The following is a 23652-nucleotide window of genomic DNA, read 5'->3' as shown; positions in this document are numbered from 1 at the left end:
TTATTTATTAATGTAAGCAGCTTAATTGTAATTAGAACAACATAACTCATTAAATAAATATCCAAAAATGTGTTGCATCACCGAGTCTGCATTGCTGCTTGATAAGCTGTCTGTGCTGCACCATGCTGAACCTGGTACTGAGAATTCAGCTCATCGTAATACCCTGTTTAACAGCAGATTTTGAGGAATTCCTTGCATGTTTTCTTCATATGAGCAAGGATTTGACTGTGATTGGACTGATCTGAGGGTTGGGAGATTAACAGGCTGCTTGAAAACATAAGATTTCTCCACATTTCTCCGTGAAGCACAGCCTGGTAAGAGTTGCTTTACAGATTCTAGTTCAGTTAAGTGCTTAGACTTTATTAATGAGACTATTTATGTTATTTAGTTTGGTGACATTCAGAGGGACTGTCCCATGAAAAGACTTTGAGATCATCTTGATTCCCAGCATGCATGAGGGTGCGATAAAGACAGAAACATATCTGAAATTTAATCTTTGTGCTTGCTTTCTGTGCAGGTTCTCATAGAGCCAGTTTAGGACCATGGTGACTGTTACCACTGTCTTGAAGGCAGTGAGTCTGTTTGTTGCAGAGGTCATAAGCTCCATTACAGACTGGTTCCAGACCAAACCAGTATGGGCTGACCTAAAAGTATTGGAGGACACAGAGCTGAAGACAACTGGAGGGGGTAAGTCAAAGAACAGTATTAAAATTATAACAACTTAGACATCTGAACATTTGAAATGCAAATTATTATTTTTTTTGTATTATGTTTTTTATTTGTGGTGGGAAAAAGTACACACACACACACACACACACATATATATATATATATATATATATATATACATACATACATATATATATTTTAACACAGGAACTTGTCTACGGGACTGATACACAGACAGAGTAATTACATTATGTGAAAAATTGTAAAATTGTAATTTTGTAAAATTATCCAACACCATTCAAACTTTCATTAACATTTAGAAGAGAGAAGATTTTTAAGACACATAAATATGGTTCATTTTAAGAATGTGAGTTCTCTTTCTTTAAAGGAAACTCAGTGGCATTTAGATTCAGTAATGCTCTGCTGTCTCTTTTAGTCCATGAGAGACACAATGCTAAAACTCTGTGGGAGAAGACTGGAGCTGTAGTCATGGTCATACGCCGACCCGGATGATTACTGTGCAGAGAGGTATGAAGTGAGATACCCATGTGTGTAAAAAGAACTGCTTATCTTTCATTCATGCTTTTGATTCTCTCTTTCCTTGTCCCTCTAGGAGGCTGCTGAGCTGTCCTCTCTGAACTCCCAGCTGCAGGACCTTGAAGTTCCCCTCATTGCGGTGGTGAAAGAAAACCTCGGCAAGGAGCTGGACTGCTTCAAGAAATACTTTTTGGGGAAAGTCTACGTGGATCAGAAGGTCTTATGTTGCTCCTCTATGCAATGTTTTAGGATATTCAAAGAAAAAGGAAGGTTTCATAATTAAAGCCAGTAAGCTGCTTTTTAATTCACTCTCACAGAAAAACTTCTATGGCCCACAAGTGAGGTGGATGTGTCTCTCCATGTTTCTGCGCATCGGTGTGTGGAGGAACATCTGGAGGGCCTACAGGAGGGGCTTCTGGGGAAACCTAAGAGGTGAAGGACTAGTGCTGGGAGGAGTCTTTGTCATTGGGCCTGGAGATCAGGTAGAGCACAAGTGATGTTTAAAAAAATACCTTATCGCAAGTGTATCTGGATATTTTCATTGGTTATGATTGATTATATTTCTTCTCCCAGGGTATTCTACTGGAGCACCGGGAGAAGGAATTTGGGGATAAAGTGAATATGCTGGCAGTGCTCAGAACAGCCCGCAAAATGCGAGAAGACACGAAAGGATAGATGTCAGAATTATTATTAGCTTGTGTGATAGTGATAGATAACATGTTCCTAAATGCATGTCCTCTAGCAAATAAGAATGAACGAGCTGAGATGTCATGCGATGTGGTTAAAATGTGACACTTTAACTGTGTAATGACTCAATGTCTGGTTATATGAGCTCGATTGTGTAATGATGTTTTGTGTGTTTTTAATGATGGGTTGTTTCTAAACTAATAAAGACAGAACAGCTCTGATCCCAAAGCGCACAAAACCAACACCTTAATCTGGGCCTAATATGATGAAAAATTAATGTAAACTGCATTCCTAGTAGTTAACAATAAAACAATACATCAGCGATGCTCATAGAGAGCCCGCACATTTACCTGTTTCTCAGTCTTGCTTTGACTTTTCTCAATTACATCAAACGATATTAAATCTTGCTCGATTAGTTTCCCCTGCGCTCAGAATCGGTTAGTACGCCTGCGCAGAAATCCGAAGACAAGCCGTTTAGTGAGAGGCGTTACTGGTGGATAAATTGATTTTGGTAAGTGTGTATTCTTTGCAAGACTACTTAATTATCTTCGTCACGGTGACATTTCGGAGCAAGCACAGATGCATTGGCAGGCCCGGCTGGCTGAGGGTGCAGACTCGGTAACGGGTATTCATTTTAGATGCTAATTTACGGGCGACGGTTTATCTATGAGGCGGTGACGCTGTGACAAACCACAATAACTTCTCTGGACTTTGACAGTATCGTTCACGCAGTTGCAATCGGCCAGATAATCACTCCCTTTCATTTACACTTTTAAAGTTTGGTCTGCCTGGACAGTTGTCATCGTAAACAAACAGCTTACACAATTACCAGTATCAAGGTCATTATATGTATCGTGTGATCTGTGGGCGCCTGTTAGTTAGTTAGTTTTTGCCATCTCATCATCTGATTCAAATGTAGGCTAAATGTCAAAGGTGGAGGAACTATTAACGCGTGAGTGACAAACATGCGGCGGGAGGCCTGAAACCAGCCCGCCACAGGGTACAATCTGGTCCAGTGGATGGCTTTCTATAAAATGTTTCAGTAAAATCCACATCTGATACACAAAAAAGGTAAAATACTATACAAAGAGAACTCAATTACTAAAATGTAATCTCCGATTACTTGCAACCTCAGGCAGTTCTGTAAACATGTCTCCTGTTAAATGGGTGCTTCATAAGCATTCTTAGTAGGTTATTATCCAGTGATTTTTACTGGTCTGGACTACCTGGGACAAAATTGAGCTGTATGTGGCTCATGAATTAAAATGAGTTTGACAAGTTATTTGTGTCCCATGTCTTTGTTTATTTTCCCACTAAAATACTTGGAAATTATGCCCTACTTAACCCTCTAATGCTAAGTGTATCATATTTGATACATGGGTTTTTGAGACCTCTACATCATCAGTGTGATGTTTTTTTTTTCTTTCCCTAAAAATCTGAATACAGTGAACACTACATTTTTAAGCAATAAACTGTATAAAAATGCCAGATCTAGCATAAACTATACAAATTAAAACTCACACCTGCATCATCATTATTCAGAAATTGACAGTGCATTTAATAATAATTATAATAATTATTATTATTATAGCAAGTTCAATAAACAAAGAATTGGTTTTCTTGCATTTATTTCATGGTTTAGGCTTTACAGGGTTAAAATTACTTACATATAATTATTTCTTCTTTCCTGTCAGGCATTACCCCCTTATTCTAGTGTCTCATCCGCTACGTATTTCTGCGTATTCTAGCCAAATATAATTGCATTGTAATTTCAGATAAAAACAAAACAAAACATGGAAATTAGATTTGATTCTAGGATAATTACACCCTTAGTCGTGGGGTATAATATGAAAATATGTATGCAATAATAAAGAGTACACAATACTAATGCCATACATCTACTCATAGCTGCTTTATACAAATCAGCTCATAATTACATTTGTGTTATCAATTGTTATGAGTGACACACGCTAGTTCTCCAGGTAAAAGCCACAGATTGAGCTATGAAAAGCTTATGAATAATTTAACACAAGTCAAAATGAAATAAAAAAGTTATTTTAATGTTGTAGCAGGTTACTTTTTTACTGTAGCTGTCAAATATTTTATTCAAACGTCTACTTTAGAAAAAGTATAAAGTTGCACGGTATTCTCATCAACATGCACTTGAGGTGTAAATGAGTTAAATGACTCACTCTACAGCAAGATGACAGATGAAAGAAGTGAAAAGCAAAGCAAAAAAACGTTCAAATAAAGTGTAGATAAATCAACTAACTTACTTTATACCACAGGGTTTGTTACGCTATCACCAGTGAAGCATTATATTTTTTAGGAAACTTGTAATTTACTAGTCGTGCTCATTGTTTACATGTTTTGTGGAAGACTAGATTCTGATCAGCAGTCAGTGTTGACAGCTTCTTTTTTTTTTCCTTTTTTTTTCACTTCTGGCTCTGCAGATGTAGAAAGTCAGACTCTTGTGTGCGTTGCACAGATGATTGGCTGCTGTGGTTATATATTTTTTTGGTTTGTTTTTGGTTCTTCATTTTCTGAGTTATAAGGAGTCAGACGTCAAATGCTTTTGGGTGATTCAGTTTTAAACTGGATGGGCTGAACCACAGGAGGGGACGCATTCACTCGTTCTTTGGCAATGGAGACAAGTTAGTATTTTCTGATCTTACTTTAAAGGTGACTATATAGAAAAGCCAGATTTGACCCCCTCTGTGTAGCACGCTGTAAACTGGCAACAGTGTTTTGGTTTTCAGTGTAATTTCTGTCTTGATTGCTACACAGAAGAGAACTTAAGGGGCAAAAGTAGGAACTTGAAAAATAGTTACACAGTAGACTTTGTAAGGAAGATCAAACATTTTGTATGTTATGCTTTTGTTACATTTGATTGCACCGTCTGCAGTGTGAGCATAACTGAAGCCTGGCTAACTTGTTTAACAGGTGGTAAAACCTGATAATTGGATCACAATGAAAGCAAAAGTTTGAAATTCTTTTCCTTTAAACCTGTCAAGTCAAGTCGATCCTTGACTTTAGCTTTCAATAAAGGTGGATTATGTTGTTGTTTGTTTACAGCATTGCACTGCAGTATGCTTTAACCTGCTTAGAAACGACTTGTGTTTCTGTCTTCCAGCGAAATCTTAAGAGTGTGTGTAGTCAGATCATCAGACTTTATCCACCATGCTGGCTCTGTCCAGATGTTCCACAGCTTTGAGCTGGAGGCTTGCCCTCCGCTGCTCTGCCCTCTCCGTGAGGGGCTCTAACCCAGGCAGCCAGCCCTCCACCACAGCCAGGCCTCAGTTTCTAAGGACCCAGGCTGCCCCGTTTCACCAAAGTAAAGCCAAAGCCAGTCCAGACCCAAACAAGATCCTTTCAGGCAAGGACATATTTGACTGCTCCCTACACAGTTAGCCAATCTGTCACAGCCCAGACTTCAGGTTTGTTCACCTGTGCATGGCGATTTTTTTTTTCTTTTTTTCTTTCTTCCCACTTACCGTACACTGGAATGACTCCAGGTTGAAATGTTACAAAAACAAACAAGTTAAACGAGTTATTTAATAACTCAATTAACGTCAGATTGGAGTTCCATACGCAGAGTTTACCAACCCTTCGGCAATTAATCGATAAACCAGTTCTCAGAAAACGAAATTACAAAAAAACCCTAAAACAAACCATATTTAAAGATTTTCAGTTCTGGGAAATGGTGATAGATTATGTTTTAAATAATTAAAACAATAAAATAAGTAGTTGTTATGTAGTTGATGTTATGCTGCGATATTTTCTAAAAGACACTGTCAACAAAAAACAAACTCTGCTGTTAGCTGTGCTTTATCGAGAAGCACATTTGCTCTAGTTGAAATTTGCCTGCAGATCTTTGTGTGTGAGGAATTTAATCGCATGTGTGAGTTTTAGATAAGAGTACAGTGGCAAAAACAAACGCACACTCGCAGACTACAGTCTGCACCAGATTCAAATAAAATGGGCATGCTGGGCCTTGTAGAGATGCAATCTTAGTTGAGATGTGATGTCTGCACTAGCATTGTGAAATATTGTTCTAATAAAGAACAGTTAATGTCCCTTATGCTTATGTTTCTTCTTCTCAACATGCTTTTGCTTTATTGTGTTGCAGTTTTGTCCTCTGCTTCTGGGCTGGAGGGCGAGCTCTTTGGAATGGGGATGTGGGCTGTGGGTCTGGGTGCCGTCGGAGCTGCCCTAACCGGGATCTTCCTGGCCAACACGGATCTGTGTCTTACTAAAGCTGCCAATGCAACGCTGCAATACCTTCAAGATGCTGATCTGCACTCCACCACAGGTGGTAAGAAAGCGTTCTGATACGGTACAATATTGGAATGTACCAGACTAAACGCAGATGTAGTTAAGGCTATTAAAAGGAAATATAAAGTTACATAAGCACTAGAATTGGCCACATGTGGTTTCCTTTCCTCGTGCGCGTTTCGACACATTACACATGCAGCGAATGAGGTTTTGTGTAGTATGTAAAGTGAAGCCACTTTCTAGAATTTTCTGGCAGATTAAATCATTGTAAACTTTGGCATTCAAAATCTTTGTGACTTGCATTTAATCGCTAACGCATGAGGTGAAAGATATGATAAGAAACAGTTCAATGTGGGTTTGTCTGCAGATGACAAGGTCATCAAAGCAAAGAGCCTGTGGGAGACGAATGGGGCTGTGGTCATGGCTGTAAGAAGACCTGGATGATTTTTGTGCAGAGAGGTGACACCAAAAGTCTTTCTGAATGAATATTGTCTGTTTCCACTCAACTCTAAGTGCATGTGATGTGATTTTTTTTTCCTGCCCTCTTTTTGGTATGATTTTTGTCTCGCTGCAGGAGGCCTCTGCGCTGTCCTCTCTGAAGCCCCAGCTGGAAGAGCTTGGGGTCCCTCTGGTTGCTGTTGTGAAAGAGGACATCGGCACAGAGATCCGGGACTTCAGACCGCACTTCGCTGGGGACATCTATATAGATGAACAGGTTAGCAGCTGTAGATAACAAGTAGGCATCCTCAGAAAAATTGTGAGAATAATCTGAGAGTTCCTGGCTGAGCTGAAAAACCTCTAGCATAGATTTCCGGTTTAGGCTTCAGCAGGAAATCCACGTCGTAGCTACCTCGTAACTGAAACCGTATGGTGTACTGAAATGCATGTCAGGGGAGGCCTGTTTGAAAGTAAGGTAATCGCTCGTGTGAAAGGTTGTGAAAGGCTGAAGTCATCGCCGCTGCACTCTTTGGAGTTTTTTTTCTCAGCGATATCTTTTTCATTCTTGGCATGAGTGCGTCTCTAATGGTATCCACCACACACATTATCCACGCACGATCTAATCTGTCGCGTTTCATTAGCTCGCTGCTGTTAAGCTTTTCAAGCATATATCTCCTCTTTGTCTTTCTGACATTGCCTCTGCTGCTTAAAAAAGCTCTTAAATGCCCTCCTCCTTCCTCCTAATGGTTTTTCTAATGGGAGCTCTGTGAATAAATTAATCCTGACCAGCATCTTGTCTTAACTGCAAGGGGCCGTTTTACTGAATGTCCTGCCAGAACCACAGTTACAAGGACCCCTGTCTTTTGTATGATCTTTAATCTCAAATCAAGCAGCAGTGCAAACTGTCAGGGATTGCTTGTTGACAGTAAGAGTGTTGGGTCATGAGAACGCAGTGATAAATCAGTTTTAGAGTAGCAGTCAAATAATGCTACTATAATTGCTGTATGCTGTGTATAAATGAGGCGGACTGAAACTAAAATGTGCATTGCAGAAACGTTTTTATGGCCCGGTGCAGAGAAGGATGGGAGGCCTGGGGTTCATTCGCCTGGGAGTGTGGCAGAACTTCATGCGAGCCTGGAGGTCTGGGTACCAGGGCAACATGAATGGAGAGGGCTTCGTTCTCGGAGGGGTGTTTGTCATCGGACCAGCAGACCAGGTAGCTTCCACAGATTTGGCTCAGTGATGCTTCACCAAACTCGTCTTTATTTTTAAGCACACGTTTTGTTTTTTGGCAGGGCATCCTCCTGGAACACCGCGAGAAGGAGTTTGGCGATAAGGTGGACACGGCCGATGTTCTAGAGGCCGTTAAAAAAATTGTACCAGTGAAATAATTTTTGTAGCACCAGGGAACACAAAAAGCAGGTACGCTTTTATTAGATCAAAACTAGATTAGCAAAATGAATATTATTAACCTCATGCAGAGTTTCAAAATCTACTGAAATAATAATGATATTAATGTTCTGGTAATTATGAAGTCTGTGTTGTTTAATATCATGAGATGCCGCTGACGTTTGCACATGTAATTTGCTGTTGGTTATGAAAATCTAGCTGTGAAATGCACCTATAAGCTAGATTCTTGACACGGGTATGAAAATGTTGGGGAATTAAAGGCAATATTTCCTTTTAGGTATGTCAGCCATTTATTTAAGGTCACTTGAAAATCAGATGCTTTAATCTAATGCCTGAATTTTACATCTGAATATAATTGTGAAACATTTGAAATGTTGACTCTGTGTAAAAGCTTAATTTGCTTCTACTGGTCAAGCTCTCAAACACTCCTTTGACATAACAAGAGCGTGCGGTCTGTGTGTGATAATGACAACTTCACTCTAAACTCTTGGTTGAGGGGAGCAAGTTTGATGCCTAAACACACACACACACGCTGCTGCTGTCGTCATGTTGAGGACTGTTTGTGGTGCCTGATGCAGGTATTGCTTGTTTTTGTATGACTGTGTGTATGAGAGAGAATTTTATGCATCTGCATCAGCTGCAGAACAGTGAATAAAGAAGACCTCATCCAATATCTGTGCTTTTCTTTTTCTTTAAATGTAATTTGTATATTGGTTTAAACTTGGTCTAATAAAACAACTTACACAGCTCTTATGAAAGTTTTCAGAGAACTTTAGTATTTTTTTTTGAGTTTTGAACATTTAAAACTTTATCCTTGAAAGCACAACAACAAAAATAAACCAAAAAAATTCCTCTGCATGGTATCAATGCTGAGAGTCTGGTTTTATTATGTACTAACATTTTACCTTTAGACACAAAATGCAAAAATACCTCATTAAATCTTATTAAATATGATAATTTTATGTAACAGATGACTGTAGATAGTAATTTCAGTTGGCAAGTGCATAATTGTAATATCATTTTAGCAAATAATATTTAAAAAAATATTAGATTTATGAAAATACTCTTGTCAGGAACCTTGGCATTATTAATTACATCAGTAAGGTCACCATAACGGCTCTCTCCCTCTTGCAAGTATATCAAAGGTTAGAAAATTCTTATCTCAAACTCACACCGAGAAACTGGTCAATGCTTTATTAAGCAGCTTATATTGTAATGGTCCATTTGCGGGGCTCTCCATTAGTACGATGACTTCAACTGTTTCAAAATGCAACAGCCAAGATCCTTATAGGTACATGAAAATCTAACCATATTACCCTATTGAAGTGATAGCAGGATGAACCCATGCTACCCATTCTTGTAATTTGGCAGGTTATTTGAACCATGTCTACATGATGAAATGCACTGAGCTATCAAAGATTTACATTAAACAGCAGTTGAATGGTGCACTTAATAAAGTGGCCAGTGTGTATAAACTCAAGGAAGTACAGTCCTTAAAATTGTGCTTGTGGTAGCTCCTACACACACACACACACGTATCAGTAGTCATGTAGAGGAGCTTTTTACCACTAGGTAAGGCAAGCAACTGCTTGGGCCCCCAGGTCAGTGTGGTGGGACCCAGAGGGCTGCCAAACTTTAAGTTACAGCAGTGGCAAAGTCAGCAGGGACACAGGGAGAGACCTGATCACATTTACTTTGTTTTCTCTGACATTCATCAGTTAACTCATCTAACAGCAGCCTAATCCGTCCTGCTCTGCTGACTGTGACGTGACCACGTCATACAGTGTGATTTTCTTTTTTTTTTTTGATAGTGTCAGATTAAAGTTGTGAATGTTCCAACCACCAAGATTCAGTGGTTTTTAAGATAGGTTAAATGTTTATCTCATATCTGAGCTGTTCTGCTGAAATATTCACTTATATGGTGATAATAACCCGTGTTAAATATTACTGCATGAAACAAGCATGCTTGGGCATTGATGTTACACATTTTATTCTATTGCTCAGATTAAAATACATCTCACGTCAAGGAAATATACATTTCAAAACAATACAAAACAGAGGGAGAAAACACAAATACTTATAAGTCTACATGTATGTGAGTTGTATGTATATAAAATAACCAAAACATTCATGGAGTGTAGCATGTTGTAAAACACTGAAAGAACTCTGATCTAAAATGTTACTGTCAATAAAATCAATGGCAAAAAAATGAATTCCAAAAATAAAGTGTGTGTTGGACTTTCTTTACATTTTCAAACTTGTAGCTTTGTATTCAAGACAATGGATTTGGTGGAGAGGACCACTTGTGTTAAAATACACAAAAAACAAACTGTTTTTGCACAAGTATGGCAAAAGGTCCATTTGCTAAAGCTGAAACAAAAACTTTTAAAAAGCTACACACTTCCTCAGTCCTTTACCCGTTTCATCTTTGGCTGGCTCTACAGGTGTGACATGATACGGTGGTAAAACACAGTCACAAGCTGGGACGATGAAAGTTTCCAAACGTGTCTGAATGCCGACTCAAACCCCTCAGTTTTGTTCTTAAACGTTTGTGCACCAAAACGCGAGTAGAAAAGGAGAAAGATGGGAACAAAGCAACTTGGTTACGAGCAACGAAAGCTAGCAGACCACAAATGATTAAAAATGAGCAGACACGAAGCCACGATTTAGTCAGCATTATCCAGCATGATGAAGACTCACAATCATCAATGAACACTTGTAAAACTGCAACACAAATCCAGTTAATTCCTACAGCACCACAGCAAACACATCACACAGTAGCTGCAGTCAGCATCATAGCAAAAAGGTCTTCAGTGGGCACTGCAAACACTTCTACATATAGACTATAGTAGTGATACCAAGTGTGAAACACTGTCCTGCAGTGCATGTGACCCCATGTCGGTGTCTAATTCAAGCAGGGGACTCAAACAGAAGCCTTCTGTTCACATGGATGAGATGAAAGGGAGTGAAGTGTTCATATAAAAAGCCAATTTCTCTCCAAAACAAGAAAGCCAATAGTTAAAAACCCCCCACTACGTCCACCTTCATTTGAGTTTCAAGTAGCAACACTCTCCTAACATTTGGTGAATAAAGCTACTGAATGTTGGAATTGCACATTAACACAATCACTGTGCATTGGTGTCTGTACAAAAAGTCCATTCACAAAAATGCAAATGCTGTGCGGTTACTACAGTCCCTTAACGCCCAACATCTGTCACAAGTCCACAACTACATCTAAGTGTCTTAATGGAGAAGAATTTTGGTGATCTATACAATCTTACTGTGGTCACATTTTTAACCAACATACACAAAACATCACTTTATACTAACACTGAATCCGAGCTGGTAATTTGCAACAGTGATAAATCAAACTATAGGAACACTCCTCTAATCTGAGAACTGATCGGTCTTGAAGCAGGAGAAGCTCCTAGTCATTTGCAATAAGTTATTTTTTTATATATATATATATATATATATATATATATATATATATACATACATATACACATACATGTATACATATACACATATACACATACATATATACACATATATATATACATATATATATACACACACATACATACATACATATACACACACACACACTCCTGTATCAAGAGGAGAGGACATTGTTTCCAAGTGCATATGTGGGGCCATCTGATGCATTCACTAACAGAGGCATACATTTTAATTTAAATCTCTAAAATCCCTCAAAAATGTGCTTCGTAGCTTCTACATTATATGTGCTTTCTACATAAATATATCCAAGAAAAATATAATTATTTTTACACCACTAAGACACCATCATCACTATCTAACCACACTGGAGACACTGCGTTTGGAGAGCTTGGTCAACAATGTGAATGACTGTTGATCAAAGATGCTCAAACTCGGCCAAGCTGTCCAGATTAACAAAGCAGCAACAAACACTGTGCACAGCTACCATGACCTATAACCAGGAATTTACTATTTTGACCTGTTACACAACATTTATTACTGTCCTTTGGTTCAACAGGACATCAGTGGCTCTCACGCTTTTGACAATCTGGCTGTTTTGATGTCTCCCAGCCCACTTCAGGTCAGGTGCAAACACTAAAAAAAAAAACTAAAAAAAACCCCCCTCCAAACTGTGAGTTAGTATTCACATAACAGCAGCAATACATTTAAGATCCTTATCAACAGCATTTCTACTTCCTCATGTACACACAACACAGTATCCTCTTTCCACCAGATGCCACTACTTAAAAGCACCATCACCTTTAAGAAGGAAAAAAAAACCAGGCTGTCACAGTACATATTTATGCTGATGAGAACCACAGTTTGTAGTGTTGACTGATATAGGATGTGCTATTTGCTATATAAAGATCTTTGCCACAGGTACTGAGCACCTCATTACTTTGACTAAGAATATGAAGGGCATAAGTACACTTAGAGGAGAGTAGACGAGGGTAAGAAGCTGCACTGGGTAACAACAGGCATGGTACAACAAAACAGGAACTTCAACAGGAGTCGGGCTATTTAGAGCGACTTAATATACCGTTTTCTTGGGGCAACTGAGTTGGTGGCCTCAAGCTTTAACAAAATGGTCAGTGTAAAATATATGACACTGGAATATACACTGGAAAGAGTGGGAGCACAAGGAAGAAAAGACTGTTACATTCAGAAGAAGTTACACACATGATCAATAAGCAAGAGTCTTCATTTTAACTGAATCAGAAATGAACCTGAATGCAACGCAAGATATTGGCGGGTCGAGGACAAATCAGTAACTTCATGAATAGCCATCCAAAAGCTCAGCTGTGACCAGCAGAAGACAGAAAACACACCACAAAACAATAAACTGTATATAGATGGCGCTCTTCCCTCAAGAGCGCCATCTATATACAGACAACATTCAGTGGTCATTCTTTTCAAAGTCAGTAAATCCTGAAAAAAAAGAGCCTTAACAAAACAAAACAACAACAACAAAAAAAAACCAACCCTGCAAATATATTTTATTTCACCCTTCCAACTGAATCCATAGCACAATGTGGATGTGTGTGTGTGTGTGTGTGTGTGTCTCTCTCAACATATGCATTGCTGGCTGCTCCTACAGGCCTTTGTTGAAGTAGACAGTGGTGATGTGAGGACTGGTCTTTCGTATCCTTTCTTGCAGATCTTCTTCCAGCCCGCTAACACTCATAGAGCTACAAAGAGATGGTCCAGCATCATTAAAAGGCAGCCAAGTTAAACAACGCTAGATATAGACTGAATGAGTGAGGTGAAAGTGCCTACTGGTACCTTTTCTGAGGGAACAGGGCGCAGCACAGAGGAGTTGCAAACACCAGGCTGAAATCAAGAGATGAAAACAGGAATGTTTTAGATGTTGTTGCAGGTACTTTCTAGGTGAAGTTAAAAATATCATTTGATAAAAGGATACTCTCACTGATAACAAGTCCACTTTACTCACCACAAACCGACTAGTCCCACCTGGACTGGAGCGTTAAGAATTGGGAACCGCTGCAGAGAAAACAGATAAAAATCAGGGACACATACATATCAGATGAGTTTGTCTTTGTAGAGCATCCACAGACACAAGCATTCAGTGTACGTGCAATATGTGGAATGCGGTGTGACTCTTTAACCTCATAAAACACCAGAATGTCTGGTAAATCCACTCAGTAGAAACAAAACAGTACAGCAAACACGGATGCAATCTGCTTACCTTCATGAAAGCTCTCTTCTCCAGAGCATTCATTATGACAGGGGGAATGGCTGTGAACAGAACGACAAGTCAGGTGGGGCTTTCTGCTTCAATAGCAAAACAGGAAACTGTTAGTAAGGCTCAGAATGTGTGAGATGAAGATACATTTTCTAATATATTTTCGGTGAGTGATGATCATAATGTTTTCTTGAATATTTCAGGGGAAACAAAGTCAACATATATTCTCTTAAATTTGTGTTTGCTGTCTAGCAGCTCTTGAGATAAATATCTGGGTCATAGGCTGTTAAATGATGAACACTATACAGAACAGGAAGAAAAACAGGGAACCTAACCAGCCAGAAAACTCCATAAAGCAGAGAGCAGCTGCAGTTTCAGCTGATACCTCTTTGCAGGTTTGTCACTAATGCATGCAAAGTAATGACCAAGCAGAGAAAAGGTCGACGTTACCCATTGCAGGCATCGCCATCCCAATCCTCGACACCACCACCTGCACGATGGCTTGTCTGGCAGCATTTGGAGACTCTCCTAACCGGTTTCCATTCTCATCAGTTACAGGGATACCGTACTTTAACTCCCTGATAGAGGGGAAAAACAAACATCATGTAAAGCTGTCATACCAGCTGTTAAAATATTAATCAGTGGCCTATTATAATTAATACTTTAGTGACCTCACCTCTGCCTCATGAAGGGAATGTTGATACAATTAGCAGCAGCAACAGCAGCAAAAGGGACAAACCGGCTGATGATTGGAGGGAGACGCTGCAAAGACACAACAAAATTAAGCAATCAGGATCGCATCTCTGAGCAGGGCATGTGTGTTTGTTTTATCTTTGGTTTACTTCATGTTTGTTGCACTTGAAACAAACGTATTACCGTAGCTAGAGACTTGAGTCCCAGTGCAGTGACTACGGCTCCAGTTGTTGCACTGACGTAGGCTGCACCGAGCTGGCTGCGAGAACAAAATTATCACAAGTCACACACTGAGAACCCACATCCCTTTTCAGCATTTTCATAAGTGAAATAGAGCCAATTATGGATCACCACATCAAGACAGCAGCTCAGAGTCTACAAATCAAGCTAAGGTGAATCAATGCAAAGTTTATGTGGACCAAGAAATGTGTGAAGTCATGTATGAATATTTAAAAAATGAACGAGAACAATAATTGCAAAACAGAACATTACAATATGTGTTTCACTGACTGCATGCTTGATCCATAAATATGCATTCGCATGTTGCTGTTCTTAATAAATGCATGCATTCAATGCATTTTTGCAGCGTCTGGAAGGGGCAATTTATTGCAAATATGCTGACCTGTTGTCAACAAGGAACACGTAATTAAGTCAGCATGAGATCACGGTGACACGAGGCCGAACATGCTTAACAGTGGAACGTAATACCGCTGTGAGGGAGAGGACAGCCGCTCCCACAGCCTCCTCACAGAGACTAGTTTAGACGTGGGACAGGAATGATCAAGAGAGGAAGGGAAATGAGAAGTCCTCCATACTTCACGGTGATGGGTGCGTCTCCACTGCGGTTGGTGTAGTTGACGACGGCGTTAAAGGACTGGTTAACCCACTGCCAAAACACCACTGCTGGAGTAGTCCTGCAAAAAACATGAAGGAACAGCGACAGTGTGTTTGAGGAAGTGAGATTTCACGCTGCGTGTTCGGTGCCATTTGCGCTGTGGCAAAGAAGTGACACTACTTGAGAAAGTAGCTGCTAGTGACCAAAAAAAAAAAAAAAGAGGATGCAAGCAAAACTACGAAGTAATCTACAGATGCATTTAGTCATAACTGCATACAAGTTTGTGTGGACCCTCATTTCACACTAGTTTTCCCAGCAGATAACATCTTCATATAAAATCAATCAGCCCATAGTCAAGTTTGAATAAAATTCACATGCAAAAGATACAGATCATCTTGATAGGGTATGTGTCACAATTTTATTCATGTGACCTAAAAACCAAATGGTCCTTTAGCACGGTTTACAGGCCTCCAGAAATATATGCTGAATTTCAACTTTAACTTAAATCACCTAAAATATTCATATTGGTATTAAGAAATCCCCCAAAGCACTCGCTCTCTTCTTTATTATACCAATTTTACTATATAAAGCTATAATATATAGACTTTAAAATGTCACCCTATGGTGCCCTCAAGTGGTAGGATGCAAAAACAACATTGTGGTTGATGGTAGTGCACGATACATCCAACCTGAACCTGAGTAATAAACTTAATATGACAAAAATGATAGAGACTTAATTGTTAAATATTAAATTAACAAAAACGTGAAAAAAAACCTTAAAATAAAATGTGAACTATTAACATAAAATTTTAAAATAAATCAGTTTTTAAAACTATGGCCAATAATCTATTATTTAGTTTCACCGTCTATTTCTGTAATTACAAAGAATTAAAATTCATTTCAGCTTTACTTTTAATCATATTGTGTATACTTTTGTTGCAGATCAAACTGTTTCTCTAACATGAATTGATCACATAGCTTATTAAATAGTCACAGCATAGCGAGTTATCAGTAGAATTAAGAGCAACATTTTTCATTCTTTAAGAGGATTTTCCCTCTGCACAGGGATTAACATTTCTATTTTTGCTGCTGTATTAAGGCTGACTTTTGGTCGCACAGAAACTGTATCAAATTCAGTCTTTCATTTATTAGATACTAATTTTTCCATTTCTAGATTCTCTTTAGAAGCACATTATAGTGAATCGTGTGTTTAAATCTGAGCTGTACCTGTAGAAGGTGAGCATGCAGCCTGTGATGGACATGTTCATTGGCACCTGAGCAGACATCCTGCCAATCACAAACATCTTCTCCCCTGTGTCGGGGTGGAAGGCAGAGTCATAGATGTATTTGGCTCTCCAGAGCTCATCCTCCGTCAGACCAGGCTTCACGATCCCAGCTCTGAAAAAGTCATAACAGTACAGCGCTGCAGTACGAACTTTCTTTCTTATATGTGAAAACAAAACCGGATGCTACCACTTTATGGACAGGGAGTCTCCAACTGGAGAAAACAAGCCAGCACATAATCTCGTTCAAAGCTCATTCCTATCTATGCCTTACTCAGATCCGACATACTACCCCGCTTCCCAAAAAGTTGGGACGCTGTTGTAATATGCAAATAAAAACAGAATGCAATGATTAGCAAATCTCATAAAACAATATATTATTTACAAAAAACAACATCAACAAAAAACATATCAAATATTTAAACTGAGAAAATGTACAACTATTGTAAACTATTAGCTCATTTTGAATTTGATGGAAGTAATGGGTCGCGTAAAAGTTGGAGTAGGGGCAACAAAAACACTGGAGGAGTTAGCAACACCAAACAGCTCGCAAAATCGCTAGCCCGACGTCCCGGGGCTAGCGATATCTCCGGTCGGGCGATCAAAATCTATCTCAGCCCCGCCCGTCGGGCTATATGATGGCGATTTTGCGAGCCCTGAGTTGGAAAACTATTTTTAACAAATTAGGTTAATTGGTAGCATTTTAGCAACATGATTGGGTATAAAAAAAAAAAAGCACCTTAAAGTGATGGGGTTTCTCAGAAGTAAAGATGGGCAGAGGTTCACCATTAAATAAAAAAATAATACAGCATCTACAAACTGTGAAAGAATTCAGAATAATGTTGCTCAAGGCAAAACTGTGAAGAATTTGAATATTTCATCATCTGTAGAACATAATATCAAATGATTCAGAGAATCTGGAGAAGTCTCTGCGTGCAAGGGACATGGACATGAAAAATTGAAAATCTGTGATCTTCGGGTGCTCAGGTGGCAGTGGAAGCATGACTACGTCCTTGAAATCACTGAACAGGCTCTGGAACACATCCAGCCATCCACAAATACCGGCAAAAGCTTTATCGTGCAAAGGACAAACCATATGTTGACTTGATTCTCTCAGTCTTCATTTAAAGGTGGAAAACTCATCTGTGGTTGGACCAATGAAAATTTGAAATTCTTTATGGAAGACACGTGCTCAGTTCAAAAGTTTGCCACACCTGTTAGGTGGGATGGATTATCTCGGCAAAGGAAGAAATGCTCACGAACACAGATTTATGAACAACATTTGAGGAATGGGTCTTTTGTTTATGTAGAAAATGTTTCAGATCTTTGAGTTCAGCTCATGGAAAATGGGAGCAAAAACAAAAGTGTTGCATTTATATTTTTGTTCAATGTATGAAATTGCCAGCTAGCACACCTGGAAATGTATCACCATAAAGTAACATACGGGTTTAAGAGCAACGCATGCTCCCATTCACATGACTTCTTTTAACCCTAACCCTTGCATATTTCAGCAAGACAATGCAAAACCACACGCCGTGTCCACATACTTAACTGGACTGCTGGCAGTCCAGACCTTTCACCAACTGAAAACAGCACGAGATGAAAAATACGACAAATATGACCCCAAAATGTAGAGCAGTTCAAATCCTATGTGAGCCAAGAATAGGACAGCATTCCTCCCCCAAAATCCATAACTGGTCTCCTCAGTTCCCAGAAGAGAGGACTCAACACAATGGTAAACATGGCCCTTTTACAACATTTTTGAGACATTTTGCTGCCAGTAAATTCAAAATGAGCTAATAATTTTCTTAAAATTGTACACTTTCTCAGTTTAAACATTTGATATGTTTTCTATATCCTATTGTAATTAAAATATGGGTTTTTACACAGTGTCTTTTGGAATAAGGGTTATACATTCCTACTCCCTTCTTTATATCTTGACCTTCTCTACCTGTAGTTCTCCACAGTCACTCTGGCCTCCTCCAGAGTCTCAGAGGACAGCAGGACGTTCCTGGGGTCCGTGACCATGAAGAAGTGCTTGGCGCGGCCCGTGAACGTGCCTTGGTCCCATCTTGGCTCCTTGATGTTTATGTTGCGGGACACCTCTTCTGACATCCTGGCTTCTTCACTCAGAAATTTTGATTAGTGCTCAGGCACAAACGTACAACACTGCAGAAAACATCAAGTCAGAAGAAAAAAAGAACCGTACGAGTTGGATTAACTAATGCATTTCTCTTGCCAAAACCTTTTATGGGCAAGAAAGAAAAAAAAGACAACAAACATACCCTGAATGTTAGTTTAAAATTTTGTGCATGCACAAATATCACAAACAGAGAGCAAAGTTTGAAACAATATAAGTATGGCGACCTGATTCCCAGCCCTACAAGTGTAATTACTGTAACGAAAAACGCTGGCGGCAGAGATAAGCCCTCATCTGCGTTTCACTAAAAGCTGTGCTGCATTCCACAGATACACTGTGCTAACGAAACCCTCCACCTTTACCGTAAAGGACACCACCCTGTACAATGACAGAGTTGTCTTTCTGGAAACAACCCTTCGAGGCATTCGAGGTTTACTGCATTCTTCATCACTCAGTGCTTTCTCAAGCCTAAATAACACTTTCTGTTTGCTGTATTAAATTAAAACCACAATAAACTGTTGTATTGTCCATTTGTGGGTTCCTTATAAGCAGCTCTTCGCTTTCAGTGCAGTCCAAATTAAAATGTGAGCTGTGTCTATGAGTATAGGATAAAGTAACATTAAGATGATGTTTTTATCCGTTAAATGCCCACACCACACCAAAAAGCCCACAGTCACTTAAAAATCCAAGTTGGACTGTACAATTTGAAATAAAACAATACCTCACTTGTAATATAACTATTGACCTCTTTTAGATCCAACTCTTTATCTCTGTGCTGTTCACATTATGGCTTTTCACCACAGTGTTAACTGGATATCTTCATCCAGCACTTGGGCCATAATTGAGTAAGACACTGGGGGGCACAACAGTGTGGAGACCTTGGTTTGATCTTTCTGGCATGAAGGTCACAACTACCAAATTGATAAAAAAAAAAAAAACCCTTAAAGAGCGAGATAACACCGGATACCGTGGATAAATAGATAACAGAGGAGTTGGCTATTGTTTTGCTCCTTCAAACTATGTGTAACGTACATGAGCCTTCAATCGCCTCACTAGTGAGACAACCACATGAATGATGTTTGTCATACCGAAATAGCTGATTAAAGAAAATCGCGGCAGACACAGTGGCAGATGGGTTTGGGGTTGTCACGACAGGCGCCCCAGTTCCTGACACCAAGCCGGCTGCTAAACGGCTAGCGAACACGCTAGCAAGGTAGCCGACAGCAGCACTACAAATCACGAACTGGAGAACAGAAATACCCACTGTTGTTAATAAAACTGAGTTAAATGTAAAGAAAAACAAAAAACAAACAAACAAACAAACAAACAAAAAAAAAAAAACCATTAAATGTTCGGACAGATGGGAGAACACACAGATTTCTAATGTCATCAAAACACCTGCTAACTAACTAACGTCCCCTAACCAGCTAGTTTACAAGCTAGCAAGCATATTAGCACCTCAGTTAGCGTTGTAAGGACAAATATGGAAATAGAGCGAGCGCTAATTTAATCAGGATATGATCATTATTAATCAGTGAAGTGAATTCAGCAATCACGGAAACATACCTGCTCTTAACTCCCTGGTTTTTGAAAATGTATGACCTCTCAATATCACAGCACCACCGAGTAGACATATGCTGCCTTCGCGTACTTATTGAAATACAGTAACATAGCATTTTGAAAAAAAAAAGGATGGGTCTATAAATAATAGGTGGAGAAAGTAACTATCAGTAATGTTCTGTCTATGTTCTGTGTTACTCATATGAGGTTTCATTACAGATGTAATGCCTACAGTGATTAAATAATGGGAATTAAAATGCGTGCCAGACGGTATGTGGACGGTCAGAGACTTCTTCGATTTGTTTGCTCAGTTGCAGTATGATGAATGTCTATTCTATTCTATTGTTCTTTATTAAATACAAGAGTAGAAAATGTAAACGTGTGAAGTTTAACTTAATCAAAAATAAAGAATAAATCATTTAAGTGTAGTCAAACTGATCACATGAAGCTGAGGGTAGAAACAAAAACGAGCTTCTAAGCTGCCCGTTAAGGCAGCGCCGCGCGGCGAAACAGGAGGGGCGGTGTTTATGGTGAAAGACTCCTGGGCGTGGGAGGAAGATCACGCAGGATTGGCTAAAAGCTGACGGGACAGGGGAGGGGTCCACTTCCCAGAAGTCATTACTTTATTTAATCTATCATACTCAAAGTTTTCACTAGTCTTGTTGTATCAGGTCCCCGGTATCTGGGTAATTTAATCAGCATCCCAAACAATTTATGATCATTAAAATAACAAGACTAATTTATACATAAAAGTACACAACTAAAGACAGACTCTCATTTTTGTGTGGTGTGACAGTATATTTTTCAGTGATTTTATGCACAGCTGAAGGGTCTACAACGTACACCATCCTTATAATTCCCCAAAAGGTGGCAGCATTTCTACCTCCTGAAAGCTGAATACTTATGTTGCTTTAACAGGTTTCAAGGGGAGTCACAGTCGGTCATATTTAACAAGTTTTATTACCTGTTCATTAATCTGTTTATCCACTGGTTTTTAGTTTATAGGGAAACAGGTTGTATAATTGTGCTTTCTCATAAAAAGAAGTTCTGGTTATGTTCAACTTTATTTATTTTTTATTATGATACAGAGAAAACAGATCTTCACATAGAAAAACCTGTCGATGGACATGGCAAATGGAGGTTGCAGGGGTAGGGGGAGAAGGAGGGAAGAAGGGGGTAGGCGAAGGGTAGAAGGAGGTGCAGGGAGGATACGGGTGGGGTGGAGATGTGAAGGGGGAGAAGGAGGGAAGAAGGGGGTAGATGAAGGGTAGAGGGAGGTGCAGGGAGGATACGGGTGGGGTGGAGATGTGAAGGGGGAGAATGAGGGAAGAAGGGGGTAGACGAAGGGTAGAGGGAGGTGCAGGGAGGATCTGGGTGGAGATGTGAATAGTAATGAAATGGAGAACCTCCTACAGTTGTCCAGACTCAGCAGCCTCTTCCACTCTCATCTCACCAGAACATTTCTTACTCCTGAAAAACCAGCTCCAGCAGCCCATCTTCTTCTTCTTTCCTTTCACTTTTTCTTCTACTTTGCCGTTTATCTTTTCTACCTTTTCTTCTTTCTCTACACTTTCCTGGTCTTGTTTTGGTTTTTCCTCTTTCTTGCTTGACTTCCTCTTGAAAAAGCTGGATCCTTTTTTCTTTTGCTTTTCTTGCGCCTGCAACTCATCGTTTTTCATCTCCAGTGTGTTATTTTCTTTGAGGTTTTCATTGTCTGCTTGAATCTTCTCAAAATCTTCCTGCAGTTTGTTAAACTTTTCATAATTTTCTTTGCCCTTGTGTTCAAGCTCTTCTTGTTTCTGCCTTTTCTGATCCTCCTGGATTTCACTGTTTCTGCTTTGCAGTTCGTTGTGAATCCTCTCAAGTTCTTCATATTTTTGCAGGTGTTGGATCTTCTCCTGAAGCATTTCTGTGCTCCTGTCCTGCACTTCTTTATGTTTCTGCTCAAGCGCTGTATATTTGTCTTCTACCCTTTCCTTCTCTTCCTCCAATTCTTTATTTTTGTCCTCCAGTTTTTTCTTCTCTTCCTCCAGTTCTTTATTTTTGTCCTCTAGTCTTGTCTTCTCTTGCTCCAATTCTTTATTTTTGTCCTCCAGTCTTGTCTTCTCTTGCTCCAGTTCATTATTTTTGTCCTCCAGTCTTGTCTTCTCTTCCTCCAATTCTTTATTTTTGTCCTCCAAGAGTGCCTGCTTCTGTTCCAGGTCTTGACATTTCTTCTTTAAATTTTGGACTTCTTCCGAATGTTTCTCCCTTAGAAATTGCTGGTACTCATTTTCTGCTTCAATTCTTGAGTATGCGTCTGACAGCTTTTCCTTCAAGTCATTCGCATCTAGCTGCTTCCCTTCTAGTATTTTGTTTTCTTGTTCCAGCTTTTCATTTCTTTTCTCCAGTTGCTTGTATTTGGACTCCATTTCTTCTCTAAGAGCTACAAGCCCATCCTTATGACATAAATTCCTCCTCTCTACCAGAAGACCGTTTAGGCGACTTTGCAGTTGGTACTCGCTCTCTCGTAGATGAAGGTTTTCCCTCCTGCAGTTCTCAAAAGCTTTTCTGAGACCACTGTATTCACCGGGGGGACCGTACTGCCCACCGCAGTGAGGAGGAGGTCCTCTGAATCTCGGTTGATAGTTGTTTTGAGACATGGCAAAACAAACCAACACAGTAGACTGATGTTCTTCTTGTTTTTTTGAAGAAGAGTGGAAAATCTTTGCAAAGACGAATTCAAAACTTGTTTAAATGTTTTCAGAAATGTGGCGATCTGAACGTCTAACTGGCGAAAACACACTAAAGAAAAATACCGAACGCTGTGGTTACTTGTTGCCCGTTACTGTGGTTACTTGTTGTTTACTCGTTGCCCCTTGCGTGTTTGTTTCTTCTTCTGGTGTGGCAAAAATGGCAGTGCAGGGACAGTAAATATATTACATTAAATGGTGGCATCCAAGTAAAAACCAGACGTTAATGAAAAAGATACACAAAGATTAAATGCAGTAAATAATATATTTATGACGAATATACAATATAATTGCACTCGGAGAGCAGAAACAGTTTGCAGCTCTGATTTCAAAGTTGTAAAATGTTTTTTTACCCATTTCAGTTTTTGAAGCAGAATATCATTTTGATATGAAACCTGGAAACATATTAAACGTTACTAAGTCTTCTGCATCCGTTCTGGCATTTTTAATGAACCAAACTTTATCCAAATAGGTTGGAAAGTCAACGACTTATGATGACATTTAATTGAATATAGGCATCTGCCTCCATATGGCGCCTCGCTGATGCGTTGTCACAGCGCACAGCAGCAAGTGGGGCATCAGCGTGTTTATGTAGGCCTATCTGTGTTGTGTAGATATAATAATAATATCAGATTAATAATAGCAAACAAGAAATAAAATATGACTGCAAAGCCTTCAACTGACGTTTG

The 23652-nt window shown here is 39.3% G+C and overlaps 2 protein-coding genes and 1 pseudogene across 5 annotated transcripts; 2 read left to right on the top strand and 1 right to left on the bottom strand.

Annotated features, from left to right (window-relative positions):
* The first annotated feature begins 207 nt into the window (after positions 1 to 207).
* LOC134640179 (peroxiredoxin-like 2A) lies at positions 208 to 2242 on the top strand (annotated as a pseudogene).
* A 67-nt stretch (positions 2243 to 2309) lies between these two features.
* Positions 2310 to 8687, top strand: LOC134640178 (peroxiredoxin-like 2A). Of its 4 annotated transcripts, none has more exons than XM_063491807.1 (7): positions 2336 to 2404; positions 5027 to 5269; positions 6023 to 6205; positions 6536 to 6627; positions 6743 to 6883; positions 7658 to 7822; positions 7902 to 8687. In XM_063491807.1, exons 2-7 carry the CDS (start codon positions 5074 to 5076, stop codon positions 7995 to 7997), a joined length of 873 nt encoding a protein of 290 aa, XP_063347877.1. In that variant the 5' UTR covers positions 2336 to 2404; positions 5027 to 5073; the 3' UTR covers positions 7998 to 8687. The 4 variants fall into 4 exon arrangements, with proteins under 4 accessions (XP_063347878.1, XP_063347877.1, XP_063347875.1 ...); XM_063491805.1 differs by having other exon boundaries at positions 6023 to 6208; XM_063491806.1 differs by lacking the exon at positions 2336 to 2404 and adding an exon at positions 4533 to 4547 and having other exon boundaries at positions 6023 to 6208.
* Positions 8688 to 9989: 1302 nt separating this feature from the next.
* On the bottom strand, positions 9990 to 20322 carry sfxn3 (sideroflexin 3). Its single transcript, XM_063491804.1, has 11 exons — positions 20238 to 20322; positions 18483 to 18700; positions 16476 to 16646; positions 15229 to 15327; positions 14597 to 14672; positions 14397 to 14482; positions 14171 to 14298; positions 13724 to 13773; positions 13469 to 13518; positions 13300 to 13347; positions 9990 to 13205 (listed from the first exon to the last, which is right to left on the bottom strand). The coding sequence occupies exons 2-11, from the start codon at positions 18644 to 18646 to the stop codon at positions 13109 to 13111; spliced, it is 969 nt and encodes a 322-aa protein (XP_063347874.1). The 5' UTR covers positions 18647 to 18700; positions 20238 to 20322; the 3' UTR covers positions 9990 to 13108.
* Between the last annotated feature and the right edge of the window lie 3330 nt (positions 20323 to 23652).

This window comes from Pelmatolapia mariae, linkage group LG13 (assembly GCF_036321145.2).
Source record: "Pelmatolapia mariae isolate MD_Pm_ZW linkage group LG13, Pm_UMD_F_2, whole genome shotgun sequence".
NCBI classification, from domain to species: Eukaryota; Metazoa; Chordata; class Actinopteri; order Cichliformes; family Cichlidae; genus Pelmatolapia; species Pelmatolapia mariae.
This window is presented reverse-complemented; position numbering and strand designations above follow the sequence as displayed.